At 45.7% G+C, this 24,920-nt stretch overlaps 2 protein-coding genes across 4 annotated transcripts in view; both read right to left on the minus strand.

Annotated features, from left to right (window-relative positions):
• The window catches only part of PCYT1B (phosphate cytidylyltransferase 1B, choline), a gene marked incomplete at its 5' end in the record, with an annotated part of 90,771 nt that overhangs the window by 41,424 nt on the left and 24,427 nt on the right, over positions 1-24,920 (minus strand). The window contains 3 exons of one of the 2 annotated variants that reach the window (XM_079765755.1): positions 4,810-4,926; positions 23,260-23,359; positions 23,801-23,973. In XM_079765755.1, coding sequence (XP_079621881.1) covers positions 4,810-4,926; positions 23,260-23,359; positions 23,801-23,857 — 274 coding nt within the window. Of the gene's footprint in view, positions 1-4,809; positions 4,927-23,259; positions 23,360-23,800; positions 23,974-24,920 lie in introns of those variants that run through there. The other variant, XM_079765754.1, reaches the window with a different exon arrangement.
• Positions 14,498-16,099, minus strand: LOC307095953 (cytokine-like nuclear factor N-PAC; the record flags this gene model as incomplete). Of its 2 annotated transcripts, XM_079765593.1 has the most annotated exons (2): positions 14,498-15,567; positions 15,811-16,099. In XM_079765593.1, the coding sequence occupies 2 exons, from the start codon at positions 16,097-16,099 to the stop codon at positions 14,510-14,512; spliced, it is 1,347 nt and encodes a 448-aa protein (XP_079621719.1). In that variant the 3' UTR covers positions 14,498-14,509. The 2 variants fall into 2 exon arrangements, with proteins under 2 accessions (XP_079621719.1, XP_079621718.1); XM_079765592.1 differs by having other exon boundaries at positions 14,498-16,099.

A 24,920-nucleotide genomic window follows, 5' to 3' on the forward strand; every position in this document is an offset into this window, starting at 1 on the left:
TGCACACCCAACACTGGGGATCGAGCCCACAACCCGGGCATGTGCCCTTGACCGGGAATCGAACCGTGACCTCCTGGTCCATAGGTCGACGCTCAACCATTGAGCCATGCCGGCCGGGCTGTCATTTATTAATAGTAGTAGAGATATAGGACCACTGGTGGCAATATTCATTTGTGTCTTGGGCTCTGTCTTTTCCCTGCCCCCACTCCAAGCAGGTCTCCAGCCTCTTGGTAACACCCCCTCCCCGCCATAAAAGTTGTGAAGCTCATGTTGCTGGCAGATAGCATGCCCTTCTGGCTGCTGTTTCCCTACAGCCAGAGATCCTCGGTGGGTTTCTGTAAGGAAGACACCGAGAGAAGACTCCTCCATATGAGGAGGAATTCCTCCAAAGGGCTGAGGAGCCCAAGGCAGCAGGTGCCAGCGGCAGGGCCTCTGGGAATGAGGGCCATGCTGCCCTGAGCACTGGGTTCCGCCTGGGCACCGACCACAGGTGCCTCACCTTGCCCAGTGGACCTGCTCCCTCCTAACCATTTTGTGGGCTGAAGAGTGGAAGCCCCTCTCTTGTTTCTGTAAATATTTTGAAATTTTGTTTGACTCTGGGGAGCGGAGGAGAGCCCGACAAGGACCGGACTGAATTTCCTACCAGTCAGGCAAAATGCAGTCTCAGAGGAATATTTCATTCCAATTAAAATACCATAGAGGCCCTAGCCGGTTTGGCTCAGTGGATAGAGCGTTGGCCTGTGGACTGAAGGGTCCCAGGTTCGATTCCGGTCAAGGGCATGTACCTTGGTTGCGGGCATATCCCCAGCGGGGGGGTGTGCAGGAGGCAGCTGATCGATGTTTCTCTATAATCGATGTTTCTAGCTCTCTATCCCTCTCCCTTCCTCTCTGTAAAAAAATCAATAAAATATATATTTAAAAAAATACCATAAAGCACAAACCCACATTTATGGGGCAATGTTTGTGTCTGCTGTAGTCCGAGTAGCATTGGGTTTATTATTGTCTCTTATTCCCCTCCTCTGAGGCAGAAATGGGTATTTGGTGACTCAAATCCTTAAACAATTAAAACAAACCAACAAGCTCTCCAATATAAATTTTAATTTCTTGACTTGTTTTTAAATGACTGATGTTTTAAATTAAAATGGAGAAAACAGCCCTGTCTGGTTGGCTCGGTGGATAGAGCGTCAGCCTGCAGACTGAAGGGTCCCAGGTTCGATTCCGGTCAAGGGCATGTACCTTGGTTGCGGGCACATCCCCAGTGGGGTGTGTGCAGGAGGCAGCTGATTGATGTTTCTCTATCATCAATGTTTCTAACTCTCTATTCCTCTCTGTAAAAAATCAATAAAATATATTTTTAAAGTAATAAAAAAATAAAACGGAGAAAACAGCTTTACAACGGGATAGTTTTGCTTCGCTAAAATAATACCAGCAAGATAAGCTTGCAGAAAACCATTTTCAAATTGCGTCTGTTTCTATGTATTAGGTAGATCTGCTATCTCTCCCAGTGTCGGCAGGGTGACCTTATGTGGTAGGTGTCGCGTGGGACTGAGTGGTGCAGGCTCCTTGATCCTCTAGCTGGGTGCTCCGGGAATGTCCCTTGTGTGGGTTACGTGGGCCCTCCTGTTGTAATTGAGTCTTGATTCCTATTGGCCCGTTCATGTGTGGGATCGACCCTCAGGCTGGCTGGCTGTGAGGCTCAACCCTGACCACAGTGTGCAAGCTGCTGTGTAGTTACTGACCACACTAAGTGGATTTCGCCTCAGCAGGGTCTGGTGCTTGCCAAGATCTCCCTTTGGATATGCTGTGTGTGAAGCTTATTGGATCCTGCTCTGATGGTGTCTGAGGCTGGTCCCTGGCTGTGCTGGTTTCTGGGGCCTCTTGGGAGGGACTCTGGTGCAGGCCAATGCAAGACGCTGCCTGTGACTGGTCCTTGGCAACCTGTTTGGAGCTACAAGTGATCCCCAGTTTGTGGCTGCCTCTGCTTGGCCTGGGTGCATGGAGGAAGGACCAAGCTGCACACTGCGGCTGGCTTTTACCAGCATGGGGCCCAGGGGCAAGGTCAGCAAAGGTCCCAAGGCACCCCAATATCCACCTCCACCTGTCGGCTGCCTGTTAAGCTCAGGCATTGAAAGAACCTCTGGCTGTATTCCTCAGCAGGGCATAAGCTCCATGGGGTGAGTAAATTGCTTTCAAGTAAAAGAGTAAGGGTTATAATTAAGAGTCATTTGATAAGTCTTGGTAAAGCCTTTTTTTTATACTTCCCAGAAAGAGAGAAAGCAAATAATTCTAATAGCTTGGTAGTAAATCTTTTTGTAGGTCAGGTCATTTCATATCCATTGCTTCCAAGAAAATTGAAAGGAGATCTCAATAAATTGTCACTGGACAGACCATTATAATTATTATTTATGACAATAGAAATAAATTATTTTTGTGACATTTGGAAAATAACTCATGAATTCAATAATTGAGTGGTATCATCATAGCAAATTTCTTTCATTCCCATCTAAATATTTGTGTGAACAAAATACTTCAGCACTTACATCTACAACAAGAAAATCCTATATAATAAAAGGGTAATATACAAATCGACTGAATGGCAGAATGACTGGTCTCTATGACGCGCACTGACCACCAGGGGGCAGACTCTCAATGCAGGAGCTGCCCCCTGGTGGTCAGTGCGCTTCCCACAGGGGGAGTGCCACTCAGCCAGAAGCCAGGCTCACCGCTGGGGAGCACAGCGGCCGGCGGTGGGGGGGGGGGGCCTCTCCAGCCTCTGTGGCAGCACTAAGGATGTCCTACTGCTGCTTAGGCAGGAAGTGGGCCTAAGCAGTCAGTCGGACATCCTCCAAGGGCTCCTGGATTGCGAAAGGGCACAGGCCGGGCTGAGGGACCCCCTCCCCCTCCAGTGCACGAATGTCGTGTACCAGGTCTCTAGTATAGGAATAAAACCAATGTTAAACTATGTCTCATTCTAGCAATAATAAATTCATCCACAAATAATGAGATCCTGCTCATCTCATTTAACACCAAACAGGTCAAATGTCAAAGAAAACATTTCAAAAGACACCAGAAGGGGGAAAATAAAACACCTTACCAATTAGAAGTACAAGGTTAAAAATTACATTGGACTTCTCCACAGAAACAATGCAAGCAATAAGAGAATAGAGAAATATTTACAGTGTTGAGAGCAAACAACCTACCTACCCACCTAGAATTCTGTACCCTGCAAAATTATCCTTTAAAAGGAAAGGAGAAATAAAGACTTCCTCAGACAAACAAAAATTGAGGAAATTTGTTTCCAGTAGACCTGCTTTGCAAAAAGTGTTTTAAAAAGGTCTTCAGAGGGGGAAAAAAGTTCTTCAGAGAGAAGGAAAATTGTCAGAAATTTGAATCTACATAAAGAAAGGAAGAACATTAGAGAATGAATGTTAACTTTCATTGTCTTATTCTTAATTCATCTAACAGATAACACTTTGTTCTAAATAATAACAGCAAGAATGTAGTCAATTATGTATGACATATATATGCTTATATGTAAGTGAAATGAATAACAGCAATAATTCAAGGGATAGGAGAGAGGAATTAGAAATATTTTGTTATTATAAGGAACTTGAACTACTGGTATAGTGTTATTTGAAAGTGGACTTGGCTTAGTTAGAATGTATATTGCAAATTCTATGTCAACCACTAAAAAAGTGAAAAAAGAAGTATAATTGGTATGTTAAGCAAGGAGAGAAAATAGAAGAATGCCTGGCACATAGTAGGATCTCAATAAATAGTTAACTATTTCTTTAACACACTGTGTATAAATTCAACTAATTGAATATAGGCCACTAATGTTAGTACATCATTCTCAGCACTGTGGGTCACACAAAGGAAATAGACAATGACCTTGCTTAACCTTAATCATTCTGAACCCCTTTCAGCTCTCCAAGATTTGATATCCAAATAATATTGCTTTTCTCCTAACCCTCTCAAAAATTTTAGAAACATAAATTGGATCAAGTCTCAAACACAAGAAGAAAAGCATTAATGGAAAATAGGAAGTAGCCCTAGCTGGTTTGGCTCAGTGGATAGAGTGTCGGCCTGCGGACTGAAGGGTCCCGGGCTTGATTCTGGTCAAGGGCAGTTATCTCGGTTGCAGGCTCGATCCGAATCCCTGGTTGGGGTGTGTGCAGGGTGGGGGCGGGGAGCAACCAATCGATGCATTTCTCTCACATGATGTTTCTCTCTCTCTGTCTCTCCCCCTCCCTTCCACTCTCTCTAAAAATCAATGGAAAAATATTTTCCGGTGAGGATTCATGGAAAAAAAAAAAAAGAAAGAAAGCATAAAGCAGTTACCCTGTCTCTCTCTGGGGATTAGTGATGTATAAATCACATGATATAATATCATTTCAGTTTTTGAAACCTCATTTTAAATTTCAGGCAGCAAACTTGTGAGCCAATATGGGCTAAATTGGGAGCGTTAACAATGTGAAATGTTAATAAAACTCTGAAAGGGGTCCTGTAGAGGAAGCACATTATAAAGGAGTTTTCTAGCCTTTTGCACTCGGATGTCGAGTGTGACTCGACACGGTTAGCATCGGTAGCAGCTCGTATGTCGAATTGTATTGAGTGTATCAATAATTTGAAATATAAAAAAATCCAAATAAATAAGTTTGCATGAAAAGAAACTCCAGTTTTTTATTCTACCGCCGCGCTTTGCAAAATCTGGGGTATTTGAAAAATTAAATCCCAAGTAGAATAAAGGAATCGAGAAAAAAGCAAGCGAGTGCAAAGGGCTAGACAAAGAGAAACCGCACTTCTTACCTCCTACTAGTAAGTAGCTGTTGGGAAACAGTGTCTTTGCTTGCATAAGTGCCCTGGCGTGGCCCGAGTGGAAGAGGTCAAATATCCCATCAGCATACACTCTGACGGGTCTGTCAACTGTGGGAGAAAGAAAGCATCATCAACAGAACGGCGGAATAGGAAATCCCCGAGTCTGGCAGTCTTGAATGAAGACCCCTGAGTCCTGTTCCCAGAGACAGTGTTGTGCAGGAGTAGCTATGCACCTTTAGAGAGACAGTTATGCACCTTTTTCTTTTTATTGATTTTTTACAGAGAGGAAGGGAGAGGGATAGAGAGCTAGAAACATCAATGAGAGAGAAACATCGATCAGCTGCCTCTTGCACGCCTCCTACTGGGGATGTGCCCGCAACCAAGGTACATGCCCTTGACCGGAATCGAACCTGGGACCCTTGAGTCCACAGGCCAACGCTCAATCCACTGAGCCAAACCGGTTAGGGCAGTTATGCACCTTTGTTCCAAACTCCAAGTCACACTGGCAGCCTGCAGTCAGTCTCCGTAGGAATATTTATACCGCAGAAATCAGCAAGTGCTACCAATCAGGGCTTAAGTCCCCCTGGAGGGCCAATTGTTAAGCATTTACCAGCATACTACTGCTCAAGGGTCACTCCCTAACCTCTTTGGTATCCATGAGCGATGTGGGAGGGGGACACACGAGCCCCAAAGAGCGGAGAATCGGGGTACAAAAGTTACGTGTGGGGGTGGGCCTCAGGGTTGGAGGCGAGCGACCAACATTACGGTTCTGCCTAAGGAGAAAGGACAAGAGTGAAGAGGCCACAGCAGACACTCTCACAAAGGCATACAGAGCTCTCAGAAGTACCATTCCGCCCTAACCGGTTTGGCTCAGTGGATAGAGTGTCGGCCTGCGGACTGAAAGGTCCCAGGTCAAGGGCATGTGCCTTGGTTGTGGGCACATCCCCAGTAGGGGGTGTGCAGGAGGCAGCTGATCGATGTTTCTATCTCATCGATGTTTCTAGCTCTCTATCCCTCTCCCTTCCTCTCTGTAAAAAAATCAAAATCAATAAAATATATTTAAAAAAAAAAAAAGAAGTACCATTCCATGAGGAAGAGGGACTCACTTCACCACAGCCAGGAAACTGGTAACACAGGCTAGAAAATGCAGGATGACACTTTTTAAAAATATATATTTTATTGATTTTTTTACAGAGAGGAAGGGAGAGAGATAGTTAGAAACATCGATCAGCTGCCTCCTACACACCCCCCACTGGGGATGTGCCCGCAACCAAGGTACATGTACTTGACCGGAATCGAACCTGGGACCCTTCAGTCCGCAGGCCGACGCTCTATCCACTCAGCCAAACCAGTTTTGGCAGGATGACACTTTTGTGTCATCCCAAAGACCTATCCCCTCAAATAAGAGGAAGAGGGCTATATTGGGGGTATGGGGCTTCGGTGCCAACTTTTACACCATTCTGGACTCTCAACGAAGGAACTACACAGTGAAAATATGGCAAATTACAAGATAAATATGGCAAACTGAACACACACACACACACACACACACACACACACACACACACACCTCCACTTCCTCCCAAACACAAGAATTACAGAGAAAGAATGGAAAAGGTAGAATACCCCAAGGGCAGAGGAAATAAGGAAGGCAATGACAGTGAATGAGAGAGGTCCATAACATTTTGGAAAGTTGATTTTCAAGTGCAGGGTGCCTACGGGTAGCCAGACTCCAGGGAGGGGGAGGTAGGCAAAGGGACCGCTGGTTTGTGTTTTTTATAAGCCTAAGAGTCTTATGGACTTTTTAAACTACATGCATGAATTATGTTAATGCTATAAAAATACATTTTAAAAAAGACATCAATGCAAACTTTGGTTGAGTGATCTTGAAGACTTAGATTTAAAGCTGTGATTATTTCTTGATGTGGTACAACCTCATTAATTTGGAACATAAATTAAAAGAAATGTTACATTAATAGATTCAGATGGTAAAATATTTCTAATAAATTTAATTTCTCTAATAAAAAAAACTTGAGGCTTTATGTCAGACAGGGTATTGCAATTATTTCCAATTATATACCATTTTGAACAAACAGAATTGCCTTCACAGGATTATCCTGTATCCTAAATAAGGCACAGTAAATAGAAAATGCTTTGAAATAACAAACTGCCTAATGAGGGATCCTTGGTTTCAATGCTCTTATTCAATTTGAATTCAATTGAGGAAAATTTGTTTTAAGTTGTAAACCCCAGAGGAAAGCAGATGGCAATTTTGCAGAACTTTTCCTTATTGATTCAGAGGTGATCGAGATAAATGGATTCAGGAAGCAGGGAGGAAAGAAAAGTAAAGAAAGATGATATAATTACCGAGAAAAAAGGCCATTTAGGAAATCTTTTAACGGTATTTGTGCAGTTGATTTTGCAATAAGCTCACTTTTACAACTGTAATGTGTCAGCAGTTTCCAGACTGGGAAACTACAGGACCAAAAAAAAAGGAATCCTGCCTCTTAACACATAAACTTAAAAAAAAAGAAAAAAGAAAAGAAAAGAAATGGAAGGAGGACCTGCAGATTAGAAGAAATTTAAAAGACACATCAATGTATTATAATGTATCGACATTGTTTGGATTTGGGTTCAAACAAACTATATATAAGTTATGACCTAAGACAATTGAGAATCGTAACACTGAATATTTGATGATATTAAAGCATTACTGGTAATTTTTCAGGTGAGATAATGGTATAGTGATAATGCATTAAAAAGAGTTATTTTATATACTAGTATATACTCACAACTATTTATAAATGAAATGATTGATAGGAAGCCCTATCATTCAAATAATTCAAGAGGAAGGAATAGATGGGGGCATGCAGGGGGCAGACTGGCCATGGGTTGGTGGCTGTTAGGTATGGGTAACAGACTCAGGAGGTTTCATCATATTGTTTTGTTTTTGTGTCTGTTTGAAATTCTCCATAGTAAAAATGTCAATAGAAGGTGGCTTTTTAAAGTTAGTTCCTATATTTATTTGCTTTAATCCTTTGTTTGAGGGTTCTCTGGACATCCTTTTAGGTATCTGGGGACTCTGCAGAGCATCTATGTTGGGAAATATTGGCGTGTGAAGCTGAGGGATTGGCAATTATCACAAGGCAGAGCACAGCGATTCCATGGCCGTGGCTTAGAGACCTTAAGGCGTCTCCCAATGATTCCCGCCTGCTGGTGTTTGCTCCTTTGTGTGACCTCCCCCGCTCCGTTTGGAGCATGAGTGGGATCTGTGACTTGCTTCTGCTGAGTACAATCTGGCAAAGATGAGAGATGGCACTCCCATGATGATGTTACGGTACATAACTTGGTGGTTGGGAAGAAGCGAGCTGCCAGAATGGGGCAAGATGGTTGTGGCCTAACAGGAGACTGCGTGCCCTTGTTCCCGGCCACTGGCTGGATTTACAGCTAAAATACTGTGCAGTCAGCTTAAAAAAACAAAAACAAAAAAAAAACAAGAGAAGTGCAGCTGATTGGGCATATTGTATCCGAGGAGCACTGAAGAAAAAATGTGGAGAATGGGAAGAGAAGGGGGGTCGTACGGAAAGGGGGGGACCCCCCCCCGGATCTGGTGCTCAGCTGAGAGGCTGATATTGGCTGCAAAGCTCCCCCGCCCCCGACCCCGATCCCCCGCTTGGGAGTGTGGGCTCACAATCCCACGCAGGGATCCCAAACCTGGAGCAACAGAGACCGGAAAGAGAGCCCATATGGCAGCGGGCAGAGGGAACCAGGGAAACTGTCTGCCTAGGAGGTTGGGACTTTCCCTTCCCAGTGAGAGGGCACACCTATGGCTAGCAGCCTCGGCCAGAGGGGGTCACCCTGGGCTCGGACTGCTGGGAAGGCTGCGCTGCAGTGTTTGGCTCCAAGAATAAGGGGCCTGAGGGTTGTACCCAGCAGTGACTGTGATGGACCCTCTGCTTTCCTGGAAGGCATTGTGCAGAGCCCTAGCCAGTGACTACACTGTGTGGCGTGGGGGAGGGGGAGAGGAATCTCTCACCTCAGGTGCAGGGTTGCACGGACTGCCCATCCCGTGGAGCTGGTGGCAGGGCAGATTGGGGACTTTTGACCTGCGCCGTGGAGAGGTGGGAGCACAAGTGGAGCTGGGATTCTCGACCCCCACTTTACTGAGACCAGCCATGCAGAGAGATCTGGGTCCTGTGCGGGGCTGACTTTGTAACCCCTTCTGCTTGGACCTGTGGCACGAGGGCGCCAGGTCCTCACAGAGCAGGGATATTTGGACGGTATCCCCTGGGCAGGCTTCTATTGGGGAGACAGATGAGCAAGAGCTGGGCTTTGTGACTACATCGTGGGGAGGCTGATCCGAGCTCCCTGCCAGTCCTGGGAAGGAGAGGCAGAGCAACATGTCCCCCTCCTGCAGGCTTGGAACATAAGCCCCAACAGGAGACGGTTTGGATCAGCTCTCTGAAGCCCCAGATAGCCCCACTGGTGCAGTTCGGTGCGGGGTCGGGAGAACAGCTCAGAGCAGGGCATCCCAAGAGTGAGACCTTCAGAGGCTATTGTCTGGGACCAGGAGAAAATGCTTAAACCCCTCCTGTGGGCTGTCCTGGCAACATTGTCAACTAGACCATTTTGATCAATCCCACTAAGCCCAGGGCAACTGAAACTGCTCATGCTGAAAAGGGGGCAGGCTGTACCCAACCTGCACCTGCACCAGGCCACCTTAGGGGGAACCAGGGTTGGAGTCTCTGGTAGAGACTAAGGAGTTTGGCTTTGAAGCAGAGACTAATTTCCCCTCAGAGTGCCTGACGGTGTAATCCAGGCGTCCTCAAACTACGGCCCGCGGGCCACATGCGGCCCGCCAAGGACATTTATCCGGCCCGCGGGCCACATGCGGGTATTTTTGCCGTTTTGTTTTTTTACTTCAAAATAAGATATGTGCAGTGTGCATAGGAATTTGTTCATAGTTTTTTTTTTTTTAAACTATAGTCCGGCCCTCCAACGGTCTGAGGGACAGTAAACTGGCCCCCTGTTTAAAAAGTTTGAGGACCCCTGGTGTAATCTCTAAACAGAGGGCCCTAGCTAGGCTAGCCTGGCTCCACCGAAAGACTCTCTTCGGAAGATACTGGAGGAAGACCAGGCAACCTCAGGGGGCAGGTGGAGTAGCTGACATGTGGAGGTGGACCTCAGAGAGCCACAGACCGACCACAGCTATAACAGGAAATCGGGAGCCAAACTTGGACAGCTCCTGACATTGGCTGACACAAAAGTACCTCCCAGGACGCCTGAGAGCAGCAGACAAAACAATCAGCCTCAGACAACATAATCTGCCTAGACAAACTTCACATGGCTGTCTTCTTTTTTCTTTTTTATTGCTTTGGTATTTATTATTATTATTATTAAGATTTTTTTCTCTTTTCTCTTGTTTCTTTCATATCTCTTACTGGCCTCCTTCCTTTTCTTACGCTTTCTTTCTTTCTTCCCTATTCTTTTGCTTTACTTTTCTCTCCTTTTGACCTTTGCATAACTTTTTTCTTTCTCTGTCTTCTTGTCGTTTTTTTACTGTTTCCCTTTTCCTACTCTACTCTTATTTTTTGCTCTCCATTCTTTCCTTTCAGAATCTTTTTTTCTGCCCCTTTTCTCTTCCAGTATTCCTTTTATTTTCTGTTTCTTATTTTACTATTAGTAACATTATCCTTTTCTCTCTTTTTTATTATTCTTGTTCTCTTTTCTCTTTCCTAATTCTCTTCTCTTTTGTGGTTGTTTTTGCTGTTTGTTGGGATATTTTATACTGGCCTGTTGCACAAAATTTCATGCACATTAAAAGGGAATTAATTAGAGGAAATAATTTAATATTGCTATTTGCCCTTTCTCTTTAATAGAAGTGTCAGAGATGAAAAAAAAAACACTAGTAAAATGTATATGAAAATCTTTCTCCTGTCAGAGTCTGGGGCACACCACGGGACCCAGAGTCAAGTACCCACCCACCCGTGTGCGCCTCGAAATTGCACGAGACCCAGACCCGGCCAGCCCCACCCCCATTGGGCGAGATCCAGACCTGGCTGGCCCCACCTCCGTCAAGCCCCGCCGGGTGGGGGGCACAGCCTCAGGTCCGTCATTAAGCTCTGCTGGGTGGGGGCACAGCCTCAGGTCCGTCATTAAGCTCTGCTGGGTGGGGGGTGCAGCCTCGGGTCCCCCAGCGCATGATGGGTGGGGGTGCAGCCTCAGGTTCCCCTGGCACACCTGCAGGTCCCCCAGCCCGGTGCTGGGGCGGGGAATGCGGCCTCAGGTCCCCTGGCCTGGGGCAAGGGGTGGGGCCTGAGGTCCCCTGGCCTGGTACCGGGACAGGGGGTGCACCTTGAGGTCCCCTGTCAAGCCCCGCCAGGCGGGGGATGTGGCCTGAGGTCCACTGGCCTGGCGCCAGGGCGGGGGGCACGGCCTGAGGTCCCCAGTCAAGCCCCACTGGGCGGGGGGCGCAGCCTCAGGTCCCTTGCCCCGGCCCAGTGCCACACAGCCTCAGGTCCCTCTGATCGCTCATTACGGGAACCCCACCTCCACTGTGGGCGCAGCCATCTTGTGACGGCATGAGGGTTGATTTGCATATCACCTCTTTATTATATAGGATGTCTTTGTTTGCTTCCTGTTTGTTTGGTTTGGTTTGGTTTTGCCCTGTCAGCACCTGTAAAACAGCTCATATGACCTGGTTGTGGTTGAGCCTTACAGTTAGCCAGCCTGAGAGAAGAGTCCATGCATGAACAGGACAATAACAATCAAGACTCAATTACAACAGGAGAGCCCAAATAACCAACAAAAGGGTCACTCCTAGAATATCAAGCTTAGTAGTACAAGAAGACTGCACCACTAGGCCCACAAGACATTTACTGCAAAAGTCCACCCCATTAAGACCAGGAGTCATAGCAAGTATATCTGATACAGATACAAACACAAAGAGACAACTAAAATGGAGAGATAAAGAAACAACACCCAATTAAAGAAAAGGAGGAATCGCCAGAAAAAGACCTAAATGAGATGGAAATAAGCATGTTATCAGACATAGAGTTCATAGTAATGGTTATAAAGATGCTCAAGGAACTTAGTAATAACTATAAGGAACTTAATGGGAACTACATCAGCATGATAAATGAGATAGAAACTATGAGTAAGAAACAGGCAAAAATGAAGAATACTGTATCTGACATAAAGAATATGCTGGAGGAATTAAAAGCAGGTTTGATGAAGCAGAGAATCAAATAAGCAAATTAGAAAACAAGGTAGAAAAAACAATCAGAGCAGCAAAAAGAAAAAATACTTTAAAAGCATGAGGACAGTTTAAGGGAACTTTGGGACAGCATGAAATGTATCATAGGGTACCAGGGGGAAAAGAAAGTGAGCAAGGGATAGAGAACCTGTTTGGAGAAATGATTACAGAAAACTTCCCTAAGCTGGTGAAAGAAAAAGTCACACAAGTTCAGAAGGCACAGAAAGTCCCAAGTGCCCATCAGTAGATGAGTGGATAAAAAAGCTGTGGTACATTTACACAATGGAATACTATGCAGCTGTAAAAAAAGAAGAATCTCTTACCCTTTGAGACAGCATGGAGGGACCTGGATAGTATTATGCTAAGAAATAAGCCAGTCAGAGAAAGACAAGTATCACATGATCTTACTTGTATGTGGAATCTAATGAACAAAATAAGCTGATGAACAAAATAGGTCCAGAGGCATGGAAGCATGGCACAGACTGATGGATCTCAGAGGGAAAGGGGTGGGATGGGAAGAGATTAACCAAAGAACTTATATTCATACTAGGAGCCCAGTGTGCGATCCAAATCGCGCGGTGCTGCCCACCCTTAAGTTGCTGGTCCGGCCCTGCCCCCCTCCCCGGGCCCCAAAGCAGCTGCGGCCACTGCCAGTCAAGCCCTGCCTCACTCCCGGGCCTTGCAGCAGCCACAGCTGCTGCCAGTTCGGCCCTCCCTCCCTCTCCGGCCCTTGAAGCAGCCTCAGCCACTGCTGATCAGGCCCTCCCCCAGCGCAGGCGCGGAAGCCCCTGATGCCCCACCCCCAATGCTGCGTGCACAACCTCCTCCTGTCTGGTCGACCCATTATGGTGTCCCGGTTAATTAGCATATTTCTCTATTTTATATATATATTAGAGGCCCAGTACACAAAATTTGTGCATGGCAGGAGGGGCTGTCCCTCAGCCCAGCCTGCACCCTCTCCAATCTGGGATATACCTCTCACAATCTGGGACTACTGGCTCCTAACTGCTTGCCTGCCTGCCAGCCTGATTGCCCCCTAACTGCTCCCCTGCCAGCCTCATTGATGTCTAACTGCTTCCCTACTGGTCTGATCACCCCCAACTGCCCTCCCCTGCCGGCCTGATGGCCCCCAACTGCCTTCCCCTGCTGGTCCGATCATCTGCAACTGCCCTCCCCTGCCAGCCCGATCACCCCAACTGCCCTTCCCTGCTGACCTGATCTCACACCCAACTGCCCTCTCCTGCCAGCCTGATCACCCCCACTGCCCTTTCCTGCAGGCCTGGTCACCTCCAACTGCCCTCCCCTGCTGGCCTGGTTGCCCCCAACTGCCCTCCCCTGCAGGCCTGATCGCCCCCAACTGCCCTCCCCTGCTGGCCTGATCGCCTACAACTGCCCTTCCCTGCCAGCCATCTTGTGGTGGCCATCTTGTGACAATGTTGCACGACGCCACCTAGGTTTTTATTATATAGGATATACATAGCCCATGGACACAGATAATAGTGTGGTGAAGGCCTGGGGTGGGGCAGGAACCAGTGGAGAAGGGGAAGAGGAGGTGGGGGACTTCTGTAATACTCTCAACAACAAAGTTGTTTTTTTTTAAAAAAAGCAAGCTGCCATGTTGTGAAAGGGCCTGTAGAGAGGGCCACATGGCAAGGAACTGCAGGTGACCTCTAGGAGCTGAGGGTGACCTCTCCCTAACAACCAGCAAGAAGCTAGATCCTTGGTCTCACAGTTGCAAGGAAATAAAATCTTCCAACAACCTGAGTGAGCTCAAAAGTAGACCTATGATCAGTCAAGCCTCCAGATAAGAAGTGAGCCCTGGGTGACACCTAGAATGCAGCCTTGTGAGATCCTGGGCAGAGGCCTCAGCTTAGCCAGGCTCAGACTTCTGAACCATGGAAATCATGACCTAGCAAATATGTATTGTTTTATTTTTTATTTTTTAACCAAGAAAAAAATGTTAACAAGAATTAAGACTGGCAAAAAAAGGAGTGCTTACCATTTGCAACAACATGGATGGAGCTGGAGAGCATTTTGCTTAGTGAAATAAGCCAGGCAGAGAAAGATAAATATCAGATGATCTCACTCATTTGTGGAATATAATGAACAACATAAACTGATGAACAAAAACAGATCCAGAGACAAAGAAACATCGATCAGAACATCAAACCTAAGGGAAGGTGCGGGAAGGTGGGGGTAAGGGGGAGAGATCAACCAAAGGGCTTGTATGCATGCATATAAACCTAACCAATGGACACAGACAACAGGGGCGTAAGGGCATGAATAGGGGGGGGGGGGTTGGGGGGGTAATGGGGGAATAAGGACACATGTAATACCTTAATTAATAAAGAAATTTTAAAACAAGAATTAAGACTGGAGTGGGGGGGGGGCTTAGCATACATAGGCCCAGTACACAGTAGACATGTCCTTGTCAGACTAGTCCAGTGCCTTGGCTCTTTTGTACACTTCATTGGCTGCAGCTGCCATAGGAGTTGGATGATTGACAGCATTGCCCAGGGCAATGGCTAAGCGAAGATCCTTTTGAATGTATTTCAGGTAGAAATCAGGCTCAACGTTTCCTTGCACAATATTTTGGTACTTCTTATCCAGGTAGATGCTAGCCAGTTGTCCTTGATTGAGGATGTCCAAGAATGTCTTCTGGGACTGGCCTGTCTCTTGGGCCAGGGTCAGCCCCTCAGCGATGGTGGCCATGAAGCTCCCCTGGACCATGTTCACAATCAGCATCATTTTGGCTGCATTGCCAACCTCACCGAGAAAGAAGGAGGTTTTCCCTATTGCCTGGAAGCAGCTGCTACAGTCCTCATATAAGTCTCTGTCTCCGGCTGCTAAGATCACCAACATCCCATCATTAGACTGCTGCTGGTTCCCTGAGACGGGGGCTTCCAGAAAGCGGCCCCCCCTGGACACAATCACCTGTGCCAGCTCCGTGACTGTGTCAGCATCCATTGTTGACAAGTCCACATAGCATTTCCCAGGGCGGATCCCTTGCAGCACACCACTGGGGCCCAGCACCAGATCCTTGGCTGCCTTTGGATCTGGCACACAGGCAAAGGTGATGTCACAAGCTGAAACAACTTCAGCAGGGGTTCTTCCCAGGTAGGCCCCCTCTGTCACTGCAGTCCCGTTCCAGACAGTCACCACATGACCCGTTTTTAGCAAGTTGGAGATGATGCCACTTCCCATGAGGCCGAGGCCCAAAAATCCTATCTTTTTGTTTGTGGGTGTGATGCTGCCATTCATGGCCGTGCTGTCTGCTGCCTGGATGGAGTTGGACCCAGTATCCTCTTCACATATTTTCAACTTCTTTGTAATTGTCTGGTAATAGGTATCTGGCTTCCCAGTTTGGCTGAGCAGGAAGTGGTGGAAATGAGGGTCTATGTCTTTAAGAGGCCCGCTCGCAGTCGGCTGCCACTCAGATGCTGCCATGGGTCCGGCAGTCATCCCATTCATAGTAGTAGACTCAGAATCCTTCTCTTCCTGTGGGGGCGGGGCCCGCTTCTGGGGACTCTGCTCTTGGGTTCTTTTCAGAAGGGACTTAGAGCCTCTTTCTGAAGAGCCTGCTGACACCCTCTTATTTCTTTCTCTCAGTTTTTCCCTCCGCTTCCCGTCAGACAGGCGAAGCTTGCGCTTCTCGTCACTTGAGTTCAGCCTACCTTTCTCCTCACCGGAATCATGCCGATTCTCATCTTCGGCAGAACTGTGGGATGATGTCTGGCCTTTTCCTTTGTCGGTCCCGAGGAATTCTTCCACAGCCTCCACAGCTCGCTGGAATAGCTTTCCCTTGGTCTTCTTTATCATTTCTTCCTTATGTGCCTGATACGGCTTCAACTGTTCCAGTTCAATCCAGGCATGGTCCTCCATGCCAAAAAACTTCACAAAGTACCATTTCTTTCCACGAGGTTTCTCCAGCTCCTCAGGTGGATTGATAATCTTCCCGGGCCAAGGAGGATACTGGCCGAGTTGCCCCCACACCAAATCGCCCAGCTGCAGACTGACAGGCGCCATCTCACCGATCCGGACGCACTGGCCACGGCAGGGAACCTTACGTCCGCATGGTGGCGCTCCACGCTGGAGTGCGTGGATCCAGACGCACTGGCCACGGCGGCAGAGGGAAGCTTACGTCCATGCGGTGGCGCTGCACGCTGGAGTGCGTGGATCCAGATGCATTGGCCACGGCGGCAGGGAACCTTACGTCCGCGTGGTGGCGCTGCACGCTGGAGTGCGTGGATCCAGATGCACTGGCCACGGCGGCAGGGAACCTTACGTCCGCGTGGTGGCGCTCCACGCTGGAGTGTGCCCGATCACGTGACCGGCCTGGCTGAACCTTAGCTCACCACGGAGCTGCTCATTGGAATCCACCTGACCACATAACGGGGCGGCTCAACTGTGCATTGTTTTAAGCTGCCAGATCTGTGGCAATATGTTATGGGGCAATAGGAAGTGAATACAATGGCATTATACACCTTCTGCCCACCCACAGACTATAACATTTCTAAAACATTTCAAGTAAATTCCTGTTTATTCTGAATGGTGAGAATAAGCATATTATATAAATGTGATGTTCAGGTAAAATGAAAGTCTGTATACCACACACTGATAAGCCTGTTTAAAATAAACGTAACAAACTATACATAACACCAAAATGATACTAAATATCTGCTTGAGGATCATGGATACAAATAATGAACATGGTACAGTATTGTGAGGAAAATGTGATTGTCTCAACTTTCTGGGATCTTACATTCCAAATTTTTATGAGTTATTCAGCACTTTGAAATAAATGAAATGATGAAGGGGGCTGTACTTAGCTCACATCTCACACCATATATAAAAATTAACTCAAAATGGATCATAGACCTAAATGTAAGAGCTATAACTAGCCCTGACCGGTTTGGCTCAGTGGATAGAGCGTCGGCCTGTGGACTGAGGGGTCCCGGGTTCGATTCTGGTCAAGGGCATGTACCTTGGTTGCGGGCACATCCCCAGTGGGGAGTGTGCAGGAGGCAGCTGATTGATGTTTCTAACTCTCTATCCCTCTCCCTTCCTCTCTGTAAAAAAATCAATAGAATATATATATTTTAAAAAGAGCTATAACTAAAAACTTCTAGAAAAAAAGGTGAAAATATCAGTGAGTTTGACAAAGATTTCTTAAATAGGACCCCAAACGTGTACACTATAAAGCCAAAATAAATAAATAAATTGGACCTTGTTTAAAACACTCTTCAAAAGATATTATTACAAAAATGAAAAGGCAAGTCATAGACAGGGAGAAAATATTTGCAAAAAATAACATATATATATATATATATATATATATATATATATATATATATATATTAGACATAGGACTTGTATCTCACCAAAGAAAATAAATATATGGATAGCAAATAAGCTCATGAAACGATGCTCAATATCATTTTTTAAAAACTTGACCATACCTACCAAGTATTAGTGAGGATATAGAGCAACTTGAACTCTTATACATTGCTGGTGAAAATGTAAAATGGTACAATTGTTTTTGGAAAGCCATTTGACAATTGGTTCAAAAATAAAGCATATACCTACCATATGGCCAGACAGAAGGCAATCACCAATTGCATTACCATATCTAAATTCACCATTTTGTGGGGTGTGTTATGATGTTTCTTGGTATTACTTCAGATTCAGGCAACAACAAAAGTGTGATTATTCATTTTTTATAATGACTATTAGCAAGCTACATTTAAATAATGCATTAAAAGTACGTATGATTTGCAAAGCCCATATATTTCGCTTGATCTTCACATCAACTCTGAGAGGGAGGTAGGGGAGAATGGATTTACTACCCTCATTCATAGAAGGGCAAATGGCAGCTCAGCAAAGGTAAGCAGCTTAGCCGAAACCGGTTTGGCTCAGTGGATAGAGCGTTGGCCTGCGGACTGGGGGGGTCCCAGGTTCGATTCCGGTCAAGGGCATGTACCTTGGTTGCGGGCACATCCCCAGTGGGGGGTGTGCAGGAGGCAGCTGATCGATGTTTCTCTCTCATTGATGTTTCTAACTCTATCATTCTCCCTTCCTCTCTGTAAAAAATCAATAAAATACATTAAAAAAAAAAAAGGTAAGCAGCTTACCCAATGTCACAGACCCAAACTATGACTAATCACCAGTAATTATGGTAACTAGTACTGTTTTTGGTAACTAGTACTGTTTTTGTGTACAATTGATGTGCAAAAAAGGTGGCACAAAAATTAACCTTGTAAAATCTAATAGTTACATCTTACAAAGTTTACATAGTTTTATATAAACTTTACAATTTCCCTCTACTTATAGCCAGCAATCTTATTTTCAATAAATGATAATGATGGATGTTAGCTTTTAAAATACACTAAAGTTTTTAAAAGAGTACATTAAAGAAAAGTTAAATAAATTATAATGCAAGGGGCACACAAATGAAGCAAAATTCATTAAGGTAGATTTTGAGGAAAGAATGTGGAAACTCTACACACTGTGGAAACAGAATAATATAAATCCCATTTCTGAGAAGGAAAATAGGAAATCAGAACGGAGTTTCCCTTTTGAGAAAAATGTCAGCTTTAATGAAAAGGAACCTATGAAACAATCACTTGGACTTTTCCTTTACTGCAAGACAGGCGAGTGAGACTCTGTTTCAGGACACATACTAAGCCCTGTAGATTAACAGTGCCAAGGTGGACTAGTTGAGCTAAGGTCTAAGGTGCTAATTCCATCCAGCCGGCATAGCACAGTGGTTGAGCAGCAACCTGTGAACCAGGAGGTCATGGTTCGATTCCTGGTCAGGGCACATGCCTGGGAATTTCTTTAGGTGCCTGATACGGCTTCAACTGTTCCAATTGATACCCAGTGTAGAGTGTGCAGGAGGCAGCTGATCAATGATTCTCTCTCATCATTGATGTTTCTCTCTCTCTCTCTCCCTCTCCCTTTCTCTCTTAAAGCAATAAAAATATATTTTTTAAAGGTGCTGATTCTTACTGCCCTACTGTTTATCTTGATGTTTCATTATCCTTGTAACTTCACTGATAAGGACCAGGAGGAGCTCAGAGCTACAACCAGAGTTTGTCATTACCTCTTTTAGAATTTCTATGCTAGCCCCTGTTTGGGTAGACCTAAGATTGCAAAACATATTGTAGGCAATTATATTAAGTCATAAAATAGGGCTAGTGAAGGAGCTAGTGAAGGATTTCAGTTATAACTATAATCTTGAAGCACATTACGAACCCCAAGCGGGGGTCTGTTTTGTCTTTTTGTTTTTTGGAGTTTTTGTTTTGTTTTGTTTTTTTTGTTTGTTTTAAATATATTTTATTGATTTTTTTACAGAGAGGAAGAGCTAGGGATAGAGAGTTAGAAACATCGATGAGAGAGAAACATCGATCAGCTGCCTCCTGCATACCTCCCACTGGGGATGTGCCCGCAACCAAGATACATGCCCTTGACCGGAACTGAACCTGGGACCTTTCAGTCTGCAGGCTGACGCTCTATCCACTGAGCCAAACCGGTTAGGGCATGTTTTGTCTTTTTGATGGAATGCTCAAGAAAGTGCCACAAAAGGTAATTGCTTGTGAAAAAAGTAGTCCCACAGTAAGATTAAAAAAAAAAAATGCTCTGAGCTTTTGTAGTGACAGCACAATGCTGCAACACATATTTAGGATGATCTCCCTGTCACTCCCTCCAGCCACGATCAACAGTTACTCTAAAGCAGAGGTTCTTGCCATGTGGTCCCAGGACAGGCAGCAGCAGCATCAGTTGGGAACTTGTTAGGAATGCAAATGCTTGCTCCTCACCCCAGACCTACCTCATCATAAACTGTGAAGGTGGAGCCCAGCAGACTCTTCACAAGCTTTTCAGGGGATTCAGTGTGTTGAAATGTGAGGATCACTGCTCTAATAAAGCAATGGTTATCACAGTGAGGTCTAAGACTAACACGTGCATTTGAGAAGTAACGTTTCAGTTCTCCAAGTCTCATTTGCCTCATCTGCAGAAAGGATACAGTAATATCCATCCTGCAGAGTTTTTGGAAAGACCGATTGAGACAGGAAAGAGCACCTGGCAGATTTAGAGTAAGCTGAACTTCCCTTTCCTTTCTCTAGAAAAGCAGGGTCCTTTTCTGCTTGGGCCTTTAACATTAGGTCACGTCTGTTCTTTTCATCACTACCTGCACTTCCAGTGCACCTTATGGATTTACCTGGGCTGTTCATTCAAAATACAGATGCTGGGGCCTCATCCCAGATTTAGGGGTGGGGAGAGAGAGAGCAGGAAATCTACTTCTTTACCAAACTTACCAGGTGATTCCTTGCGCACTGGAGACTGGAAACAGCTGGTTTAGCTGCTCTGAACTACTGCCCCAAGCCACTTCTTGCCTTTCTCAAAAGAAGTAACAAAAAAAGCGTACTAATTTGGCCCACTCTCCTCCTCACTTCACTCTCTCCAAGCTACAATAAGTCCTCACTTATCATCAATAGGTTCTGCGACTTTAAGTGCAACGATGTACAATGAAACCGATTTTACCATAGGCTAATGGATAGAAACAAGAGTTAGGTTCCTATGGCACCTCATCAATGTTATGACAAAACAACATGGAGCAAAACAACGTTATCTGAGAACCTGCTGTACTCTTAAAGAAGAGGCAGATTGTCATGGTTGAGAGATCAAGCTGGAACACAAAAAGGTTTGAGATCAAATCCCAACTTCACTATTGACCAAAGTGTGGTCCCTCAGCATCAGCATCACCTGGGAACTTGTTAGCCAGGCAAGTTCTTGGGCCACACCCCAGCTGGACTGAATCAGAAACGCTGGGGGTAAAGCCCAGACATCTGTGTTCTAACAAGCCCTCCAGGTGATGCTGATGCAAGTTCAAGTGTGAGAAGCACTGCCATTTGACTCCCTGAATAACCCTGTGCAGATTCACAGCTTTCTAAAACCATCATTTCCTCATCTGTGAAATACTGAAAGTACTAACCACATAAAGTTGTGACAATGACATGACACAATACATATAAAGAACTTAGTAAACAATAAATATATATTATTATTATTAAGAAAACTGTCCTTTATCCCATGGATTCTATTCAACTTGGGATGTTTGTTTCTAAGCCATTGTACATCACTCAAAGCTTAACTGCTAACTAGTCTGATTTCCTCTCCATCCCAACCAAATGGAATGCCATTCATTTACTGCTACATGGCTCTCTACCTCCATGTCTTCACTATTCCTGTTCCACTTGCCCAGAATGCCCTTCTGCCCACATTGTCCAAATCTTAACTTCTCCCAAAAAGATCAGCTGAGGTGGGCTCCCAGGTCTTGCCTGACTGCTCCAGGCCAAATGAATCTGCCTTTCATATATATATATTGATTTCAGAGAGGAAGGGAGAGAGGAATAAAAATATCAATGATGAGAGAGAATCATTGATGGGCTGCCTCCTGCATGCCCCCTACTGGGGATTGAGCTCAAAACCCAGGAATGTACCCTGACCGGGAATCAACCATGACCTCCTGGTTCATAGATTGACACCCAACCACTGAGCCACACTAGCCGGGCTAATCTGCCTTTCTTAAAACTGTCCATTTTCATCTGTGTTGCAGGATTTAACCCCTAAGCAATCAATTTTCAACCTTTTTCATCTCATGGCACACAGAAACTAATTACTGTAATTCTGCGGCATACCAAAAAATATATAGTTTGCCAATCTGACAAAAAAAATAGGTATAATTTTGATTCATTCACACTGAATAGTTATTGTTTTGTTGCCTGTCGTCATTTTTTAATTTGACAATCTAATGGACAAGAGGTCAGTGCCCCTGTCTCAATAGTCAAGTACTACATGTTTTAAAAATTCTTATAGCACACCAGTTTGCCATGACATGCTGCTTGAAAATTCCTACCCTGAACACATGCATGCATGCTACTGGTGGGTTTTATTTCTGATTGTCTTGTCCCTTTATAATGAAGCTCTTAGGCCCTAGCCAGTTTGGCTCAGTGGATAGAGTGTCGGCCTGCAGACTAAAGGGTCCTGGTTTCGATTCTGGTCAAGGGCACATACCTTGGTTGCAGGTTCCTCCCTGGCCCAGGCCCTGGTTGGGGCTTGTGCGGGAGGCAACCAATTGATGTGTTTTTCTCACATCGATGTTTCTCTCTCTTTCCCCTCTCTTCCAATCTCCCTAAAAAAATCAATGGAAAAATATCCTCGGGTGAGGATTAACACAAATATCTATATTTATAAAAGCCTAAGCGACCGTATGACTGGTCGACTAAACAACTGGTCGCTATGATGCGCACTGACCACCAGGGGGCAGACGCTCAATGCAGGAACTGCCCCCTGGTGGTCAGTGCGCTCCCACAGCCAACCTCCCATGGCTGGCCAACCTCCTGCAGTACCTCCCCGCCGGCTGGGCGGCCCTGATTGGGACTGGGCGAGATGGCCCCGATTGGCCCCAATTGCCGGCCAGGCTGAGGGACCCCACCTGCGCACGAATTTGTGCACCGGGCCTCTAATATATAATGAAGCTCTTAGGAAATAGAGACAGTACCTTATAGTTCTTTTTCAATCTCTTCCCTATCCAGCTCTGGTATATACTAAAGGAGTGAACAAAGTCCTAGAGCAGTTTAAGGCACAGGCTTTCATTTAAGGCACACTTGGAGAAACTTCTTTAAAACGCAGACTTTAAAAAATGGTAATAATTACAGTAGCTTCGGTTTGTTTAAACTTCACAGTTTAAAAAATGCTTCGGTGTTTTTACTTTTATTTTTTTTTTAATTTCTTTATTGATTAAGGTATTACATATTTGTCCTCATCCCCCTATTTGCTTTGGTATTTTTAACCGAGCCTCGTTGTCACAGAAACCTTGGGAAGTGGGTATCCTTGTCCCTGTTCACACATGAGGAAACCATTCAGATCATTCTTGTGACTAGCCCAGGCTGTAGGACTAACAAATGGTAGAGCTGAGGCTCACACCACATCTCACTGTCTCCCCCCGCCCCCCCTTGGCTACTTCGATTTGTTGAGTTTGTTCCTGGTGCTGTTATCCCTGTGCAGGGCCACCATCTCTAAATTCAACTCTCTGAAAGCGAGTGCTGCTCAAATCATGACGGGCCTTTCTGCTCCTTTGGATGTCAAGACAGGGCCCACTGGGAGAAGAAGAAGTACAGCCTCACCTGGTGTTCCTAGGCGGGCCTGAGCAATGGTCAGTTTTTCATGGGGTGCTTGGCACTGGCAGCTGACTTCGTCTGCAAATGGGGCAGGAGCAGTCAGAGTCTAAAAGGGAAAAAGAGAAAGGGAATACAGTCTAATAAACTTTCCTTGGGCACTCACTTCCCCTGAAGTTTTATATTTATGTTGGCGACACAGGTATGATCAAGAAGTAGAACATATCAGCGGCGTCTTTCAGAGAAATACGGTACTGTTAGACATAAAAACAGGGACATTGTCACTGCCTCAGAAATAATAACTCTCCAGTGTCTGCCATCTGCCAGGTACCAGATGAGGTACTCTGCATATGCTAATTCTTCCAGGCCTCACAACAAACAGCCTGCGATGGCTAGATCCTTCTCTCCTTCTACAGCAAAGGAAAACACCATCTCCATTTCACAGAAAAGGAAACTGAGGCTCAGCAGCATTAAGAAATATGCTAAGTCATGCCCTTGGAGAGTCACAGTGCTCAGCTCTGATCATTTCACCACCAGCGTTAAGACTTACCCACACCCTGGGGTACTCAGCTGGGAGGAATGCCATACTCAGTAGTGTGGCAGACATCTGTATTTCGCACACACCAGCCTGGCCAATCACGAACTCTGGCGTCTCTTCCGTGCAAAGGCCAAAGACGTTATCTGTTCCCTGGGAGGGCCTGAAAGCACAGCATTTCTGGCGGGCTGCAGATAAATTGCTCCTGTGGTAGCTCCAACGGCCACCAACGGCTGGAGGCCCCGCCCCAGGCAGCTGGGGCTAAGGCTCTGGGGAGAGCTGTGAGAGAGATGTAGGCACTTGGACGCCTGCCCAGGAAGTGGCTCTGCATTTTTTAGTCAGCGTCTTAAAATGAAAACCTCACTCTCTCCAGACAGAGGAAGACAAAAGCGAGGGGTGTTTTTGTAAACAGGGCAAATGCAATCCAGAGCCGTCTATTTGCAGTCGCTGAACCATGTCATTATCATGGTCATCACTACACCTGCTTTGCTATTTTTAAAGCCGAAGTCACTGTAAATATGACTCGTGTTGTTGCATAGATTGTTTCTTAGAGCTAGGCACAGGTGCTCTTCACCCTGATAAGACTCAACTGAATCACGATCCATGCATTTGAAGAGGGACTGTGACCCACTTCTGCCATTCATTTCTTCATTCACTCGTTCATTCATTTTTTCGCATGCTCATTCAAATATATGTCAAGCACTATCTTAGAACTGGGGATACAAATAGGGATGAGACCAGCCCCCGTCCTGGAGGAGGCCCTGTTCTCTGTGCTGCCAAGAACCCATCCTGCCCCATTCCCACCCCTCCTCCCCATTGTAGCACCTTCCGCCCTGGAAACTGGAGTCCTGCCCTAGAGTTGCTTGGAGACCTCCCAATTGCCTGAGACTCTTAACCCCCACCATCCCGTTCAGGGCTCTGAAAGCAGACCAAGATTTGGGACATGGACTCAGGAAACTTTAGTTCGTTACTAGTTCTTTTTCAGATACATTAAGGTGAACACGTGGGCCGTGCTGGGCCAGGGCAGCATATGTAATATGCCAAAGGGGTACAGTGACCAGAGCAGAGGCTCCATAGCCACAAATCTGGGGTTGAAATCCCCTTTCCAGCACTTACAGGCTGTGTATTATAATTT

The sequence above is a fragment of the Cnephaeus nilssonii genome, assembly GCF_951640355.1.
Source record: "Cnephaeus nilssonii genome assembly, chromosome: X".
NCBI lineage: Eukaryota > Metazoa > Chordata > Mammalia > Chiroptera > Vespertilionidae > Cnephaeus > Cnephaeus nilssonii.